We start from the raw sequence: 19,159 nt of genomic DNA, 5'->3' as shown, positions 1-19,159 counted from the left end.
CAGGTGTCCCCCATTTCAGTATTTCTTAAAGTTCTGTTTGCCTTAGGAGGTGAAGAAAGGACCACAAGGGTCAGCTATGTGTCTTAGTAAAAAGCAAGTTCCAATTTCTCATCAGAGAAGAGGATAAAACATCTCGGGGAGACAGCTCTGTTCAGAGGTTGGACTACTAGCTCACAATTTGCTTCTCTGAATGATCTTTTGAGACCCAAGCCTGTTTGAATAAACAGCTCTCAAGCCACTGTCTGAGAGGAGCTACTCTTACCTGATTTCCTTGTTGACACATCAATCCCCTTTTAGAGTATCCTGCCTTGGCACACTGGGTAGGAGACTAGGAGGAGTAAGTTCTTGGTATCTCTTCTATGTCACTGCAATAGTAAGCACCTTATCCTAAAACTTGATATTAAAAGTGCTTATTTTGATCATCCCAATGGAGTTGGCTACGGAAAGAGGTGGGAAAAGTTGTTCGCCTTTAATCTTTTAGTTAACTCAGGGGATTTAGAATGTCCATCCTGATAATAATTTAAGACAATTACCAATAAAAAATGAAATAGAAAGAGACTATGAATTTATACGAGAGACCAAATGCCCATTCTTTATAAAGAAACCGTGTACACCAACGTGTTTCCATCTGTCACCATCAGTTGGCATTTAATAGCTATGATTTAAAATTCTATTATTAAAAGCCTCATAGAAATTAGAATGGCATCATACTTGAAACCATATTAATTTGACATTTGGTATCTTTAGAAAGTATGTAATTATACCATTATTAAAAATTAGTATCCAGAATATTTGATTTTATATATATATATAAAATCACAAAGTAAAACAATCATTATTATTATTTTTTTTTACAAAGTAAAACAATTATATATGTTATTCAAAATCATGTATTTGGCTCATAACTGGCCTAGATTTATTACAAATTCACTTGAATGGTGGTTACAGACAGTAACAAAAAATGATTCTGGCTTCTTTTGTGTGTGTGAAAACCATTCTAAAAATCAATATAATTTAAATAAGTATTAAACCAGAGCTAAGTGGAAATTACCTAGCAAACAGGAATACTAACATCTGTATCTTAAAGTTGCAATTGGATAATAAATTGTATTTAAGAACTCTACATAAATACTCTACTACCACCCATAAATTAAAGTATATTTATTATTATTTTTGTACCTAATCATGTTTTAGACTTAGAGTAAAATCCTTTGCTTATAGAAAATAAATCTGACAATTTATTCAAACATTGTTACATAAGAAGTTTTAAGAAACTGTAAATAATTCTTAATACTCTCATTTTGATTCTCCGACTTTTCAAGACTATGTTGTATTTCCTTCAAACATACTTCCTGCTGTTGTGCTTTCTAAATAAGAAAAGAAATAAAGATAATCAACAATGACATTCATATCAAAGGGTAGTCATAATGTAAAATTTATGTATACAATAATTAAATACATGACTTCTAGTTTTTTAAGAGAAAGAAATTTAACATCTGATATATGCATTAACAACTTACCTTAGAGTTCATTTGTCTTTAAAATCCAGCATAACTAAAGTACATACCTGGTTGATCTCTACTGTGATATAGTTTGTTGTAATACACAGTCAACCCCAAATAATTACATATTTAACATGATTAACATAACAGATTTTATTTAAAACTGCCATAATTATTTTTCATTACATTTAACATGACCTATTTTAATACTAGTTTTTGCCATTTCCTCTGCCTAAGAAATCATATTTCATACCATAAGATTTTTGCTGCCTTAAGAAGTGTCAGAATTCTAGTTTTGATAATATGAACATTTTATTTTTAGAATCCTTTAAAAATAAAAAGAACTCTAAAAATTATATTCTTGAGACGGGTTGGCTCAGTGGTTAAGTGGTTAAGCGTCTGCCTTCCGGCCCAGGGCGTGATCTTGGAGTCCCAGGATCGAGTCCCACGTCGGGCTCCCTGCTTGGAGCCTGCTTTTCCCTCTGTGTCTCTGCCTCTCTCTGTGTCTCTGTGTCTCTCATCATAAATAAATAAAATCTTTTAAAAAATAAAAATAAAAATAAAAATTATATTCTTTATTTGAGGGAAAAATTAAAAGCCCAATAATATTCTTTAAAAATACTCAGTTGTAAAAAAAAAAAAAAAAAAATTACTCAGTTGTAAATAAATTCTCAAGTAGGTCTACTCACTGAAAATAATTCAGATAGATAGCCTGCCGTTATCATTTAACTTCCAATTGAAATGCAGGCACTTTAAAATGAGAAATCTTTTATTTCCTTCCTATCAGGTATACACCTGATTACTTCTGAAACTGAGTGATGCCCCTTGGGGGCAGTGGAGTGGTATGAAGCAATGTGCTAGGCTGGCTACAGGAAGTTACAGAATGAATATAGTGAATCTTTGTGGAACATCCATTTTACTCAACAGTTTGGAGAGAAAAATATTCCTAAGAACACACTTATATTGTAGGGTAGAATATAAAATGTTCATAGATTTCAGGATAATATGTTAGACTCCAAAGACATTTCAGGCTGTAGGCAGGTCGGCCTGGATTAAGGGAGTGAGGCCATGCTTGGGTCTGTGCATTCACTCTGCCCCAGCTGAAGCACTTGAACAGAAACTGTGAAGAAGCCTGCTTGTGTGGTCAGGGTGCCGAGGAAGACACTGGGATATAATCAGCTATGAGACCTGCTCTCAGGGCACTTACAATTCAACTGGAGCTAAGATATGTATACAAAATAAACACGGACCTGCCCATGGAACTGTCCCCTGGAAGGGACAGAACACATAGACTCATTTTTCAGCAATATCGAAATCTGTGCTTACAATTCTCAATTTTTACTACTGTAAAAATTATCAGGTTTAATAGAACATTACATCTTAATTTTATTTTTAACGATTACTTATTTATTCATGAGAGACACAGAGAGAGAGGCAGACACACAGGCAGAGGGAGAGGCAGGTTCCCTGCAGGGAGCCTGATGCAGGACTCTATCCCAGGATCCCGGGATCACAACCTGAGCCAAAGGCAGACCCCTCAACCACTGAGTCAAACAGGTGCCCCAATATTTTTTTAAAGATTTTATCTATCTATCTATCTATCTATCTATCTATCTATCTATCTATCTATCTATCATCTATCTATCTATCCATCTATCATCTATCTATCTATCTATCAAGATTTTATTTATTTATTCATGAGAGACACAGAGGGAGAGCAGAGACATAGGGAGAAGCAGCCTCCATGCAGGGAGCCTGAGAGGGGACTCGATCCCAGGACCTAGGGATCACAACCTAACCAAAAGGCTGATGCTCAACCATGGAGCCATTCAGGTGCCCCTAAGATTTTATTTATTTATTTGAGAGAGAGAGAGAGAGAGAGAGAGAGCAAGAGAGCCCAAGCAGGGGGAGTGGCAGGCAGAGGGAGAGGGAGGAGCAGACTCCCCGCTGAGCAGGGAGTCCACCGCAGGGCTGGATCCTAAGACCCTGGGATCATGACCTGAGCTGAAGGCAGACACTTAACCAACTGAGCCACCCAGGTGCCCTAGAACATCACACCTTAAACTTATTTATTTTATTTTGGTAGCTTTAACCAAGCATTGGGACTATTATAGAGAAACCCAACTCATGTTAGTACTTATTTTTTCAGAAGCTTTAATTACACATATTTTACAGTATCAGAAACTCTGATGGTGAAAAAAATAAAAATATATAAATAAAAGAGAGAATAAAGGGAAGATCCATGTTAAATTAAAAGTGAGAAATGTTTGTTCTGATGAAGTTGCCATGGAAATTTTGATGGCGATAAAATTAAACTAATACTGCATGCCAAAAATAATCTAACTTCTGAACCTTTCACGTTTTCAACTTTTTATACACTTGGGAATGAAAAAAACAGTTTCTATGGTGTCTCCGGCTCCCAGAAAAGATAAACTATCATTTTCTTTTTTTTTCTTTTTTTTCTATCATCATTTTCTATGTCATCAAGTATACAGTTTTGAAGTAATTTAGTCATGACTAGTGCTAGCTTCTGTAGTATCTTATGCCAAATGACGATTTTCATGAATATTTAGGAAGAGACATCAGAAGATTAATTAAACACAGCCAATTTAGGATTTTCATTTCATGGCTGAGTGGCCCACAGCACCTATCTTATATGCAGATATAACAACACTGAATATTTACTTAATACAAACTCATCACTTTCTAAAGTATAATATTCATTACTCAAGACAGATATCAAAATCTAATTCATAAGAGTTTAAATTGTGTATCTTAAAAAAATGAAAAATTCATACCAGAAATTCCTGAGTAGATTATATCTGTAACTTTCATTAAGCAGCTGTCGTGTGAAAGTAATATGCAGGAAAGGGCCAGACGAGGCTTTGGGGAAATGTGCTAGGAGCTACCAAGGATCCATAGTAATAATTCTTCGGCATAATCATGACATTTTAAATTTTCATGGTTTAGATTATTTGTTATCCTTAATATTACCAGAAAAGCAAGAGTCCTGATTCCCCTCACTTCATACTTTAAGTCAACTACATGGTAAGAATGTTAAATGCTAATTTATTTTTTTATGAAAATACATTAAGTCATACTAATACTTACACTGTTTATTTTGCAAACAAGTTGATTTTGTTCTTCACTTTTCTTTCTAAGCTCAGTTTCCAGATCTAATATTTTCATCTGTAAAGCCCTCTCTCTAGATGACATTTTCTCTATTTCTTCAGAAACCTGTAATTTTCATTAAAAGAGTAAAATAACTAAATAGGCTTTTTTAAAAGTATGATCTAAAACCTTGACATAGTTATAACTGTACCTCTTTCTCTGAACAGATACTTTAATTACAAGATGTTTAATGATGTTCTATCCTCAGGAAACACATAGAGCAAAAACATATGTTTACTTCTCTTTGCAGTATAAGTATCTGCAAAATTAGTTTGAGATGGAAGATGTATACATATTTGCACTGCTCTGTGACTCAGGTAGGTGTTTTGCCCAATAATATATTTTCATAATCTACTGAGACTAGTGGGCATATTTTACTGTATTTATATTCACCATGATGTCCAGACCGTGGTGGTACACAGAAAGTTCTCATTCAGTGCTGACTATAGACTGGATGGATGAGATTAGGCAGGGTAGGGGACATATACACTTCACTCACATGCACAAAGGAGATAGCTTTTTCATTCATTCACTTCCAAAGTGATCTGAATTTGAGTTTTCTTATTTCTATGATTGCATATTCTAGCAGAAAGTCTAGTTTAGCTATGTTCATCCAACAATTAAAATACATGGGAACCTATTTGTAAGAATGTTGTGTTGGAGCCACAAGGTAAGTGTTGAGGCAAGGACTAGTTCAGGAGCAAGGAGCTAGTGGGAAGGACTGTCCTCTAACCACACTCCTATAAACTCAGTTCTGAGTTACTATAAGGTAATCTACAAAGATTTCTTTTGTACAAATTCCAAGGGCAGTTGTGTATAAGGGATGTTGGCAGGATCGGAAGCTGTAGGAGAAAGAGCCCTTGACGATGTCCTCAGAATGGACAATGGTGATAAGGCAGTGATGGTACTCCTCACCTGGCAAGAACTAGAGACAGAGACAGCTCCACATTTCAGTGCAGCAGGAGAGACAGAAGAAGGCAATCACATTTCTGGGGATTCTGAATACTTCTGAGAAGGAATCTGAGAACACCTAGCATTTCTGAAGTCCACTTAAGCTGAACCCAGGATAAAACCATTTATTTTCCTCTCAAAGGTTGATGGGGCTGAGAAATCCAGATTACATTTCTATCATTAGCAATACATTCTACTATTTAGCTTTTATTCAATGATGTATGTTTCAAAGTCAATTTAAATTGGTTTCTCAGAGTTAAAAAAAATCAAAGTATATTATATTTATATATATCAAAAAATATCAAAATATACATATGTATATATAAGACACCTGTGATATAAGAGCTACACTTCAGGGATATCAGATTTTTTTAAAGATTTTATTTATTAATTCATGAGAGACCGAGAGAGAGGGGAGGCGGGGGCAGAGACACAGGCAGAAGGAGAAGCAGGCTCCACGTGGGGAGACTGACATGGGACTCGATCCCAGGTCTCTAGGATCATGCTCTGGGCTGAAGGCGGCGCTAAACTGCTGCGCCACTGGGACTGTCGGGATATCAGATTTTATCTATGTGGAATTGCCATTAACAGGCTTGAGAAAGACATGTGTGGAAGACAGTTTAGAAGGAAAGATTCAGAACTTGGTATTAGACATGTTAAGTCTGAGATGCCTATTAACAGTGGAGATGTCAAATAAGTAGCAGAATATCTGAGTCTAGATTTCAGGGGAGAGAAAGTCTGGGGTAGAGATACATATCTGAGAGTCATCATGGTAGAGATAATCTCTTTTTAGCATCATTCAGTCTGATGAAGAAATTCATTATCCTCATTTCACCAATAAAGGAATGAAGTGAAAGAAGTTGAAAGAAGTGATTCAGGGCAGCCCCGGTGGCACAGCGGTTTAGCACCGCCTGCAGCCTGGGGCGTGATCCTGGAAGACCCTGGATCGAGTCCCACATCAGGCTCTCTGCATGGAGCCTGCTTCTCCTTCTGCCTGTGTCTCTGCCTCTCTCTCTCTGTGTGTCTCAATAAATAAAATCTTTGAAAAAAAAAAAAAAGAAAGAAAGAAAAAAGTGATTCACTCTGGGTCAGGGTGTAATGTGTCAGAGCCAGAATTCAAATCTAGTTCCTGCTGGACTCCAAAGCCCATCTTAAGTCCTTTTACGATTACATTTTCAAGTCATTTGATAAATTTACCTCTTCTTTAAGACTTTCCTGAATCCTTTCCTATCGCCCCCATATTAAACTAACGATGTCCTCCGGTATACCTTGTACACTCCCTCTGTTATGGCACCTACATGCTGGATGACATTTGTCTGTTCACATATTATCTTCCCACTGGACTATGAGTGTCCTGAGAACTGAAGCCAGGTATTTGGAAGAAGTTATAAAAAGACATGACCTCCGGGTGACCCACGAGCTGGACCTGGGCAACTAGAAGCTCCCCACCTTCTCCCCTGTCCTTGAGATAGGTATGTGTTCTGCTTTCCTCCTCAGTTCTCAGAAGCCGCTCCAAGTAAGGAGCCTTGAGAAAGGAATGGGGTATTGAAGCTATTTGGACTGGGTATATGACTGAACCTAGTTAAGGGCCTGTACACAAACTTTTAAGATTCTGTCAAGTGGGTGTAGAAATCTACTCATCTTGTGGTCATCCAAGACAACCCTCATGTTCCCTTGCTTATTAAACCTGTCTCCTTTCAACCTGGAGTGGTTTGCCTCTTGCTACAGTCTCTCCCTGCCCTCTGCACGCAGGTTTCTGATAACACCGGGGAAACTGCTGAGCAGCTTGTGAACTAACTAGGTCTTAATTATCTTTGCATCTCAAATACTAGCAGCGTGCCTGACACACAGTGAGATGTTTATTAAAGGCTAGCAAAATGGATTAACTGGAATTTAATTCTTGCATGTATTCATGTAAAAACATTGGCCAAAAGAAAAGGGAGTTGAGCTCCACAGCTCACTAGGTCCTGATCAAAACCAAAATGTTTACTAATTTGCATAATTGCTTTGGTTTTATTTGAAAAAACAAAAAACAAAAAGAAGGAGGGGGATCTCCTTCATGTTTTCCATTTCTGCCTTTTACCCTGCCACATCACCATTTACCTAGTTAAGTAACTGTACCAGTAATACAGATGTTTAGGTCCAAAAGGGAAAAGTAGGTAAAAAAACAAAAATGTAATTGCTCTCTTCACCCTGTCATCAGGATAAAAACAATAACTGTAGGTTTGGTAAGATGAGATATTGTCTGTTTAAAAAGACGACTCTTTGGTAAACTAATTAAAAAGTTTCTAAATAAAGGCCATCTGTACCTTTTGTCTTCCTTCTTCTAAAGCAGCTTCCAGCTGTCTGGCCAATGCTGTATATTCTGCAGATTTCTCTTTAAACTTAAGATTGCTATGCTTAATACATTCTTCTTGGTTTGCCAGCTTCTTTTCAAGCTCTTTATTTTCCGCATCCATCTGTTCTAATTTTCTTTTTACAGAAAACATATATTTTAAAATTATAGTGCGTAGAGAAAAATGTAACACCAATTTTAAGTCAATTTAATACTTACTGTTTAAGGTTTTCACACTTCAACTGAATAAGATAATTTTCCTCTTCCAGAGAAAGCTTTCTCAGAAGATTATGATTTGCATCAACCTAAAAGGGGAAAAATAAAGTTTTCTTGGTTATTTCCTTTATAATCAACTTCCAAAGAAATCTATGTACTTTATTGTTAGAATAATCATAAAAAAACAAGAATACATAAATATTATTACTCCTACACAGAGAGACACAAAGAAATATTACACTGTTAAAAAACAAAGTCCTAAATTCCTAGTTAATTCTAAAAACACTGCCTCAAAAAATCACCTACTAAAATTTTTTCTGGAAGATGGCAACTAAAACATTCTGAACAATGCTTTAATGAAAAAGGACATTTATCACGTGAATTTGAAGACTAACAATATTAATCTCCTTTTGATGGATTTTTAGGTACTCTTACAGTTTCCTGTTTTAACTAAAGATAGTGATTGATAATTGACTACCTATGAAGTTGTAGCTACAGGTAAAAACTATATTTGTGAGAAACAAAATAAAACAAATCAACCAAAGACAATTCCTGATACAAGAAAGAATATCTTCCCATTGCTTCAAAAGCTATTCTTATTTTAAGAAGCTTTGAAAATAACATTTTTCTCATAATTTAATTAATTATTTAGGTTATCTATGCGGATTTGACATTTTCCTAGAAAAATCTCTTCTCAGAGATTTAAATTTACCAAAATTTTACTTGTATGCTTTTAAAAAACAGGATGCATTTCAAAAGTAAAATCCAGATTACATTTGGAAGACAGGGAATTGTTCCTAAAATTGTTTTACAAATCACCAAATACACATACATGCTTCTTTGAAAAAAAACAAACATTTATTAAGCACTTACTTTGTGCTAGGCATTGAATTGGGATGTGGCTATGGGGTGACTAACTAGGGACCCATAATCTCTATTCAGAGGGAGTAAAAAGTATAATTTAGAAAGAAAGTAATTGAGAATAATCCCAAATGAATTCTATGCATAATTCTAATTGAAATAAGTCATACTTTTTATAAGGTAAATTACAATAATTTAGCATATCCTGATGTCAAAAAATATATATATGAACATAGCATTGTCCTTCTCTCATGCTATTACCATGTTCTGAAATACCTAAATACATATTTGTATGAAAAAACTAAAATGAGAAATGTTAGTTACCAATTTTTCATGATAAAATAAGTATCTACAATAAACTGATAAGCTGATTTAGATGGGAGTAAAAACAAAACAAAACAAAACAAAACAAACAAAAAAACAAACCAACAACTCAACCCCTGACATGAGTGCCCTCAACTGGTGAAATCATTCCAAAGTGTTCCTTTAACATATCTAGTAGAAAGGAGAATAATGGCCGGACACCTGGCCCTGAAGCTCCCTAATGGTGCACGCCTGGTCTGCACATTTCCCCTTGTAGTGCTGCAGACTCTCCTGACACTCGTGAAGTCTCCGTTCTGCTCCCGTCAACGAATCCTGGACGTGCTCTAACTCCTTCAGATGAGACTCCATCTGGCCTCTCATCTGAGTTGTAGCATTAGGGAAATAAGTGCAAGGTCACACATTCAGCATTAATGTTTTTACTATCTTAAATACTAGACAGCCTCATAATATAATATGCATCTTAGGTATAAGGGTTTTAAACAAAAAGTTCAACCAAAAAGATACAGATAAACATTAAGTTAGACTCTGCTAACAAGAACACATACCTCAAAAGTGGGTTGTACTTTAGTTTTCAAAAAGTTTGTTGAGTAACTATTATAATACTGTAAGTTAATTACATTAGAATTAAAAAATTTTAAATAGTTTTTTAAAAAGTTGAGTAAGTGCATATAGTTATATCGGCCTACAGGGAGAATGTTTAACCTACTTAGGAAAGCAAACTTTTTGAATCCTGTCATTTATATTCAAGCATAGTCTTTTTTTTTTTTTTTTTAAGATTTATTTATTTGTTTATTTGAGAGAGAGCAAGAGAGAAAGAGACAGAAAGAATGAGCACAGAGGGAGCAGCAAATTCCCCACTGGGCAGGGAGCCCGATGCGGGGCTCAATCCTAGGACCCTGTGAGCATGTCCTGAGCCAAAAGCAAACGCTGAACCGACTGAGCCACCCAGGCAGCCCTGAAGCATAATTATTACTAGTAAAGCTGGTATGGCCATTTTCCACTGTCCAGCCAACAGTCTAAAGTAATTGTCACTTTGTCATTCAATCTTGTAACTCAGATATTTCAATTAGAACAGCCTTGCTGCACTCATTTTAGTCCAGATTGGTGGGGTTTACTGGGTATTATGTTAAGATAGCTAATATGATCAGTCCTCAGTAGACGGTCATTTCATCATTAATATTACTATGAACAAGTCTCTCTACTTGTACCTATATTCATCTCTTTGGCTACTGAAGTGCCTCACAGTGGCACTTTTGTGGAGATGTGACAAGAAGCAACCCTAAGAAATGTTTCACAATTAAGAAAAAATAACCAGACTTAGGGCATTTAGGATGTTTATAGGGAGGAAAACACAAAAGCCAGACTTTTGCCTTAAGACAGGGAACACCAAGAGCTACTGTGCACATCTGGCATTCTTGATCACAAAAGATAAAATAAGAACAAAGCATACCTCTGGGTCCCCAAACACCCAAGAGCTCATGAGAACACCAGAAGATTTAACAGTAGAAAAGGAAAAGGAAAAAGTGCCTCATAAAAAATGACCTTTCTGGTTTAATACCAGTTAGAAGACACTGTGACCTCACTGTATCTGAAAATCACAGGCTTGTGCCCCATCAGCCTTCTGAACAGGTTTTTTAATAGACTTTTATTTACAGTGCTGCCCAGCAAAAGAGGAGACCTTTGCGGTGGTGTGTCTTGTGAGAAAGAGAGACCAGGACACATGAAATGCTAGATGTGCTGCTAAAAATAGGTAAAAAGTAATTCTAAGAAAGTAGTAAGTTGCATGTTTGGTGGGCTATCTTTATCTCTGTTTAACCAGCAGAATGCCTGCTCTGGCTGACCTCTTCTTCACACTGTGCTTCACTCAGACTTCTCAATCCCAAGAAGTGGGGGCAATGCAGACAGTCACCTTTTTAAACTCACTTGGAAGTGCCTGGTAACATCCCATGACCTCTCCAGCCAGGAGTCAGTGTCCTACGACTTTCACTGCTTCCTTACCAAAACAACATGAGAAGACCCAAAGAGAGATGCGGTTTCATTTAAAAAGTTAAAAATATTCACAAAAACATCAAAACTTGCCAATACTGGCCTTTCCCTCATTCTGTTGCAATGGGGTGACAAAAAAGGAAATGTTGCTGTTTTTTTAAAATATTATTTTTCTTCCAAAAAGCACTTAGCAGAGAATATTTACTTTGCTTTTAGACACAAAAGATTTAGTACCAAAAACAAAAAGGTGGGATTAAAAATGAGAGCTACTCTAGTTTCCATATTTATGGCTGATGAAGCCAATGATAAGTGATAACCATTTTTTTTTGAGATATGTGAGTCTGCTCTTATATCAGAAAAATTAAACATTTACGCTATTTTCCAAATATTAAGGAAAAAGTAAAAAAACATTCATACAAACAAACATTTCAAGCCTGGAAGAAACATTATCTCCTTAGAAAACAAACTCCTACAGAGACTTAAGACAGATAATTCCTAGGTCAAGACTAAAGAAAATGACTACAATGAAGGAATATGTATAATACTCATAAAGTACAAAAATATAAGTATTACTTGATTGTTTAAAACATCAAACTCACCTTCTCTAATTTTTTATTTTTGTTTTTTGTAATTAGGTTATTTTCATGTAGCAAATTTCCACATCTGCTTTTCAGCATTTCAGCTGCTTCTTGCAACTTTTGTATCTGAAAATAAAATATATTAGAGTAACACATTTTATTAAGACCTTAATGTAAAATAAAAAGCTAAACATTTGAATTTTTAATTATAAACAAATCATTTCCTTATCAATACCCTCAGCATCTTTACCTAATGCCATTCCTCACTCAGTGCTCTACTCCAATACACAATCCTTTTATGATTTGTCTTTTCCCATTAGTACTTCTAGACTCTCCTTGAGGCTGAATATTAGCGAGATCTTTATTTGCAGGTCAATATCACTTTAAAGAAATAAAAAAAAATCTGGAGACCAAGAAGTAATTGAAATATTGACATGTACGTCCACATGCAGATTTGGGAAAAGTCACATTTATTAAACAAAATACATTTTTGTTTAAAAAATAAAAATCAACCTCTGGTCCAAACTAGCTCCTATACCAATTATTTTACACTCCAAAACAATGCTAAAAAAAAAAAAAAAAAAAAGCCTGAGCCCTTTATACAAAGCCCAGAGCCTAGAACATGCATGTTATTCTTGCTAAGAATTAAACCCAAATACTCAGTTGGAGGACCTAGCTGACATTCTCAGTAACAGGGCCACAGTGCACCACAGCCTCTACCCTACCTCTGGTAAGTTCTTCATGACTGCAGTATTCTCACTGGATGTCCAAACTCCATCTTCCCATCTAAACCATCGAGATGAACTTCTTTCCTACTTATCTACAGAATGCCCTCCTTAAGCTTTAACCTTTAAAATTTACCTTTTACCTTTAATAATTCATTACGCTTAATTCAAATGCTCTCTCTGCTAGTAAAATCTAGCTCTTTATTGACCAGATTGTTACCACTGCTAAAGGAAGGACCTGGATAAGTCCCATCTTTCTCATAAAGTTTTTCTTGAATACTATGTTTCCAAAACATAAGGTTTTGCATAAATTGCCATTGAACACTGCTCTATTCCACACCACATGTATTTTCATATTCTCTTCCAGGTCTTTCGTGTGAGTAAATCAGAATTTTATTTATCAGGAAAGAGAGAGTACTGAGTTTTAATGACCCTAGAAGGGAGTCATTATGCTTTGTAAATACCATTAAAAATATAAGATGACAAATAAATATAACTAAATTTAACAAGATTATACAGAAGGTTCACATTATACCTATGTAACTAATTTTAGATCTACTTTTAGGAATAGCCAATACATACACAGTCAACGTCTGAATCAGGAATCAGCAGAATCATCTACTTATAATGATATATGGGACCTTAAAAAATACCTGGGACATATATTCTATCACAGCTCTATAACATATGTGTGTGTGTGTGTGTGTATGTATATATATAATTTAACATTAAAATCAGTGCAATAGTCACCTGAGTTTTATATACTTCAATAAGGGCTTTCTGTTGTTTTTCTACTTCTTGCAATTCTAAAAGTTCATTTTCAACAGAAACAACCTCATCCTTCAAAGCATCAAGCGTAGTCTAGCAAGGAAAATATAAATATATTTTATAAATCATTAGTATTCATTTATACTCCAGTGCTAGCATTATAAAAACATACTCATTTATCAAAAGGTTAATAAGATAATCACATTTATTGCATATAATTACCACTTAAATTCAAGATTTTTCAAAAATTAACAATACTTATGAATAACTATAGTAAGACTTATGTAAGACATATTTTTTAAAATTTTAAAATTTCCTGACAAAGAAAGACTTGGGAAATAGACCATGTTCTTAGATGGGAAGATTTGATACTATTGGCATACCAGTTTTTTTCCAAATGATTAACACTTTAAATGCAATTTCAACCAAAAATCTAACAGTTGGGAGTAGGGGGAAGAGGAAAAAATTAATTTTAAAACTCATACAGAGGGCAGCCCTGGTAGCGCAGTGGTTTAGCGCCGCCCGCAGCCCAGGGCGTGATCCTGGAGACCTGGGATCGAGTCCCATGTCGGGCTCCCTGCATGGAGCCTGCTTCTCCCTCTGCCTGTGTCTCTGCCTCTCTCTCTCTCTCTGTGTCTCTAATGAATAAATAAATAAAATCTTTAAAAAAATAAAAATAAAAAAAGATAAAACTCATACAGAAAAATAAATGGGAAAGGCTAATTCTGAAAGGAATATTAAGGTAGAAAATCTCAGTACTTATCAGATTTTAAGAGGTACAAAGAACTAAAAATTTTAGGATACCAACATAAGAATATAAAGGTTAATGGAACAAAATCAGAAAAATACACTAAAATTATATTTAGTATATGATAAAGTTTGAATTTTTAAACCAATGAGGAAAATATGGATCACTAAATAATGGTAATGACTGTTAACTCATAGAAAGAAAATAGATTAACTACTTATCTCCAACATAATTTTTTATATTTATTTATATTTTTAAAATAAAGTCAAAAATTTTCACAGAGGATACTACTAAAATTTTGATTTTAGGATTGCAACCCTACTAAGCATAAAATCAAAAGAAAATATCAAACACTGTAAGGGTTTGAGATTTTGCCTTCCAAGTTGATAAGTTACCTGGAACACACAGATTTGGGAATCTGTATGCTAGCAGAAGACATGAGACTCCTGAGTCAGAGACACAAAACTTGATTACAGCAATAGCAGTAGCCAGTTGTCAGATTTGCATTTGTTTCCTAAGCCCCAGTTCCCCCAGGGCAACACAGTGAGGGCCAGATGACACCTGCACACATAGTGAGATCACTGCAGAGGAGCAACCCCAAGTTTAGGGAGCCCAGATCTCTCATCAGGCAGTAAGCACGTCTACCCTTTGATAAGAAAACACTGCTGTCTTCCAAGGATGCTCGCTATACAAACATCCTTGAAATGATAGTCTGGATTGCAGGCAGTCAGTGCTTCTACTTGTAAGATATGCAGAAATGTGACAGACATAGCAGAAGCCATAAAAGAAAAAAAAAATTCATCCACACATATGTGTAAATATATCTCTCCAAACTTCATTGCCTCTTCAAAATTTAAGAGGCAAACAAAATGTTAAAAATAGTAACAAATTATGACAAAGGATTAATACCCTTAATACAGAGTTCTTATGAATTAGAAGACATATAAAGGACAATGAGTAGGTAATTTATAAAGGCAGAAATGTAAATGATCAATAAATACATGAAAAAATGTTCACTAGTTATTGAAAAATGCTCTAGACACTGGATATTCTTCTATTAATGAAAAAGGAACCAAAAAATCTTTTCCTTAATAGGGCTTATGTACTCTGCATATAGACAGACAAAAAGGGGATGGATAGATGAACAGAAACAAGAATGTGAAGTAAGACGTATCCTACACAAAAGCTGGATATTGGGGATGGGCCGGGGAGACCTCCCGAGAAAGGGACTTCTGAGCAAACACTAAGAAGTAGTGTGGCTCTTTAGGGAAAGAGAATTCTCACAGAGAAAAGCAACTGTGGGAGACACTCTGGCCAGTTAGGGCAAAACCAGCAAGAAGGTCAATGTGCAGGAAGGGAGAGAATGAAGGGGAAAATGGAAGGAGATGAAGTCAGCGGAGTACTGGAAAGCCAGATGCAACAATGCTTTCTTAGGTGTTTATTAACCAGATATCATTGGAGGGTTCTGGGTGGAGCAGTGACATGGTCTGACTTACATTTTTATGAGATCTACTCTGCTGCAGCTCTGAAACCTGACTGCAGGGGCAAGGGCAGAAGTAAAGTGGGCTCAGGAAATTACTGTAACTATGAGAGATGATGGTGGCTTAACCCAGGACAAAAGCAGTGGTGCTGGAGAGAGGCAGTCAAATCCTACATCTGTGTGAAGTAGATCCACTGACAGACTAGAAGCAGGTGGGAGAAAGGAGTCAACGATGACACCGGGTATAAGCACAGATGACTGCCATTAACTGACATGAGGACAATTGTAGGATGAGCTATACTGGGCAATAGAGGAGTTCTATTTTAAACATGCTAACTTTGAGATACCTATTAAATATCCAAGTGGAGATTTCGAGTAGGCAGTAGAATATATGTCTGGAATTCAGGGGCGAGGTAGAAATATAAATTTGAGAGCCCCCAGGATACAGATGGTACTTAAAGCCCCGACACTAGTTGAGATTACCTACTGAATTTGAAGAGATTTGTTTTAAAATTGTCTACTACTGGAAAAAATATAGGGGCCCATTTTAGATGGGTAATTTGGAAATACATAACACCAACACTAAAAATGAGCCTCCTTTTGCCCATGTAATTACAGTTCTAGAAATTTATCCTAAGAAAATAGATATGCAAAAACTCAAAGAAACTACCCATATTTTTACTGATAGTAGCAAAAACCTGGAAGTAGTCCAAAACTATATGCTAAAAATAATTTAAGTTTCAGTTGTGAGATTACAAGTGATTTTTAAGTATTTCCCTTTATGCTTTTCTAGGTTTTTTTTTTCAACTCTTTATAATGAACAAGTAGAACTTACAGCCATCCAAATAGACTCTTGCAATTTTAAGAAAAGAGGTCACTGGGTCTTAGAAACAACATTAGCTAGATTCTTTTTTCATTTGAAACATTAAAAGTTAAAATTACCCTAAAGTCATTAAAAGTAACTAAGTACAACACCTCAGCAATTTTTACATTGCAGAAGCACATGCCAAACACACCTAGGTTTTTTTCCTTAAACAAAAATCCAGAGAATAATGCATTAAAAATACATGTCTCTGAATTATTAATAGAATATAAAATGTAAACTTTAACCCAATGATTTTTATACTATGTAATTTAAAATTAATTCCATTTGCCATGTGATTAAAAATTAGATTTATAATTGATGAAATATTATTCTAATCCTTTCTTTCTGAAGGTTATCAAGGAAAGTGAGAAAATAAACATAATAAATAAAATTGCTTCCTCTTCCAAGATAAACATTTTAAGCATTCATTCAATAAATATTCATGAAGAGCTAAATGTATGTCACATCTTCCCTGGACATTCTGGGCATACAAAGATGGAGTTTATAAGGACAAATTCATCCTAATTGAAAAGACTGGAGGGAAATAGCATTTGAGGTGAACTAAGGTAGGTCTTTGATACTAGGAAAAATGATTCCAAACTGTAAATACAGTAAAACTATAGGAATAGATACAGGAAAACATGAACAAATTGCAGGAAATAAGGAGTATTCATTCATATTTGGCGAGAGCCTAGGATCACTAGAAGACTACATTCCCTGGTCTCCCTTGTACCTAGCAGGGGTCATGCGCCTGTATAAGTAGAGGAGTAGAGTGGTATGGAGCTTGTAGGAAGTCAGTCTCCCTAAGAGGAGGTGAAGGATGAGATGAAATAAAGGAGATGGGGTAGTATAACTCATCTTTTCCCCCTTTCAATTCTATTGTTTGAAACTTGGTTATGATGGTTGGAGCTCCAGCAGTTATTTTGGGTCATGAGGGTCATAACCCAGGAATGGCAGAGGAGAGATCTAAAAAAGAGGCTTGGTTCTCTGATGCTGTATCGGCTTCCTGCCGAGTCTGGCCTTCTTTACATAGATTCTTTTCTGTGTTCTGTTTACTATCCTCCAAAAATAGTATTAAAGAACTGAAAATGATGCCATCATCTTTAATCAAGTCTCATCCAGTTACATGTATCTCTAATTGAGAACTCAATTTTTTTTTTTTTTTCTCAGAAAGTACAAAAGCTTCTTCCCCATTTTTTCCTCCGGTACACATACAAACCAATCACCCCTTGGATTTGATTAAGTTGGAAAATTCTTTCTGGTTATGAAGCAGCCAGGAACATACTTTCTGGTTTCAAACAGACCAGGCCTGAGGTTATATCCTATCGTAACCATGACACCTAGAAAAAAATCTTATGCATTAAAGTTAATGTAATTTTGGATGATTCAATGGCTAAAATTGGAGAACAAATTTTTAAAAGTCAAGACAGCTGTTCAACCTCATAAATCTTATGTAATATTACTGAAAACAACTTTAAAATGTTTCTGTGTATACATCTATAAACACTTAAAAATCTATATACAAATATGTGTGTCTATATGTATATATATAGATATATAGATATGATATATATGTAGTTTTAGAAGTTGCATATTATATTGACACTCTAATATCCTCACAAACATAAAGGACAAAATGACATAAGAGCATTATCCTAAGCATGCTATCATTTTCAGCTACCTCTACTGAATTGTCATTAGACTATACATACACATACACACATGCGAACACACATTACCTTTTTCTTTAAAGATTTTATTTTTAAGTAATCTCTATACCCGATGTGGAGTTCAAACTCACAACCCCAAGATCAAGAGTCGCATGCTGCACCAACTGAGCCAGCCTTCACCCCAGAACACACGTTACCTTTAATTTTGTATTCTCAAGATTCAGAGTTTCATTTTCATATTCAATTGAGTGAAGTTTTCTAAGAATTTCTTCACAAGAATTTTTTCCAAGGTCTTCCACTTTCTTTAGGTCTTCCAAAAGATTAGTAATTTGCCTTTATGAGATAGAGGATATGTTTTATAAAAGTCATGGAAACTTTCATTCAAATAATGCTTTTTAAGTGCATTTCTGAAATTAGGTTGGTAGGGTACGCTTTTTCAAAAGTTAGGACAAGTCACAGAACAAGGTGAACAGGAAGCAATTATCTACCAGGTTACTACTTCAGTAACCTTGATTAGCAATAATTACTCATTAATGATGCCAATGAAAAATTACACAACATTCTCTTTGCTATTCCAAAATGTCTGAACTGTCATCCTTGGTACATCTGTCTCTCATTCACACATATGCACACACATATACACAACCTGAAAGCCAAGGTTAAATAAAAGGATCAAGTGAGACAGTAACTCACCTTTAGAAGCTAGCATTATCCATGCTAGCTTACAATGATAAAATTGAAGAGGATATACAGAAAATAAAACATTTAAAAACAAATGTGCAGGGTTCATAGTTTATCAATAATAAATTTCAAAGCATAAAAGATAGGCATTTTTACTCATTGACTTTCTTTGTCATGCAATTAAAGCACTTTAAGGAACAATAGTTTTTCAGATTTTGAAAGCATTTGTGTTTTTTTATTGCAAGCTCCATTATATACTCTTATTTTCACATTCTTAATTAGTAGAGAAATATCACTT

General features: G+C 35.2%; 1 protein-coding gene across 12 annotated transcripts in view; it reads right to left on the bottom strand.

The window, feature by feature from the left end:
• Nucleotides 1-450: 450 nt before the first annotated feature.
• The window catches only part of ODF2L (outer dense fiber of sperm tails 2 like), a 120,138-nt gene continuing 101,429 nt past the window's right edge, over nt 451-19,159 (bottom strand). For 5 of the 12 annotated variants that reach the window (XM_049111725.1, XM_049111724.1, XM_049111726.1 and 2 more), the window contains 8 exons: nt 18,378-18,513; nt 13,400-13,510; nt 11,946-12,050; nt 9,562-9,720; nt 8,179-8,264; nt 7,934-8,096; nt 4,614-4,739; nt 1,435-2,039 (listed from right to left, as the gene is read on the bottom strand). In XM_049111725.1, the coding sequence (XP_048967682.1) occupies nt 1,821-2,039; nt 4,614-4,739; nt 7,934-8,096; nt 8,179-8,264; nt 9,562-9,720; nt 11,946-12,050; nt 13,400-13,510; nt 18,378-18,513 (1,105 nt within the window). In that variant the 3' untranslated portion in view covers nt 1,435-1,820. Of the gene's footprint in view, nt 1,368-1,426; nt 2,040-4,613; nt 4,740-7,933; nt 8,097-8,178; nt 8,265-9,561; nt 9,721-11,945; nt 12,051-13,399; nt 13,511-18,377; nt 18,514-19,159 lie in introns of those variants that run through there. The other 7 variants (XM_049111727.1, XM_049111729.1, XM_025417761.3 and 4 more) reach the window with 6 other exon arrangements.

This window comes from Canis lupus, chromosome 6 (assembly GCF_003254725.2).
Source record: "Canis lupus dingo isolate Sandy chromosome 6, ASM325472v2, whole genome shotgun sequence".
NCBI lineage: Eukaryota > Metazoa > Chordata > Mammalia > Carnivora > Canidae > Canis > Canis lupus.
This window is presented reverse-complemented; position numbering and strand designations above follow the sequence as displayed.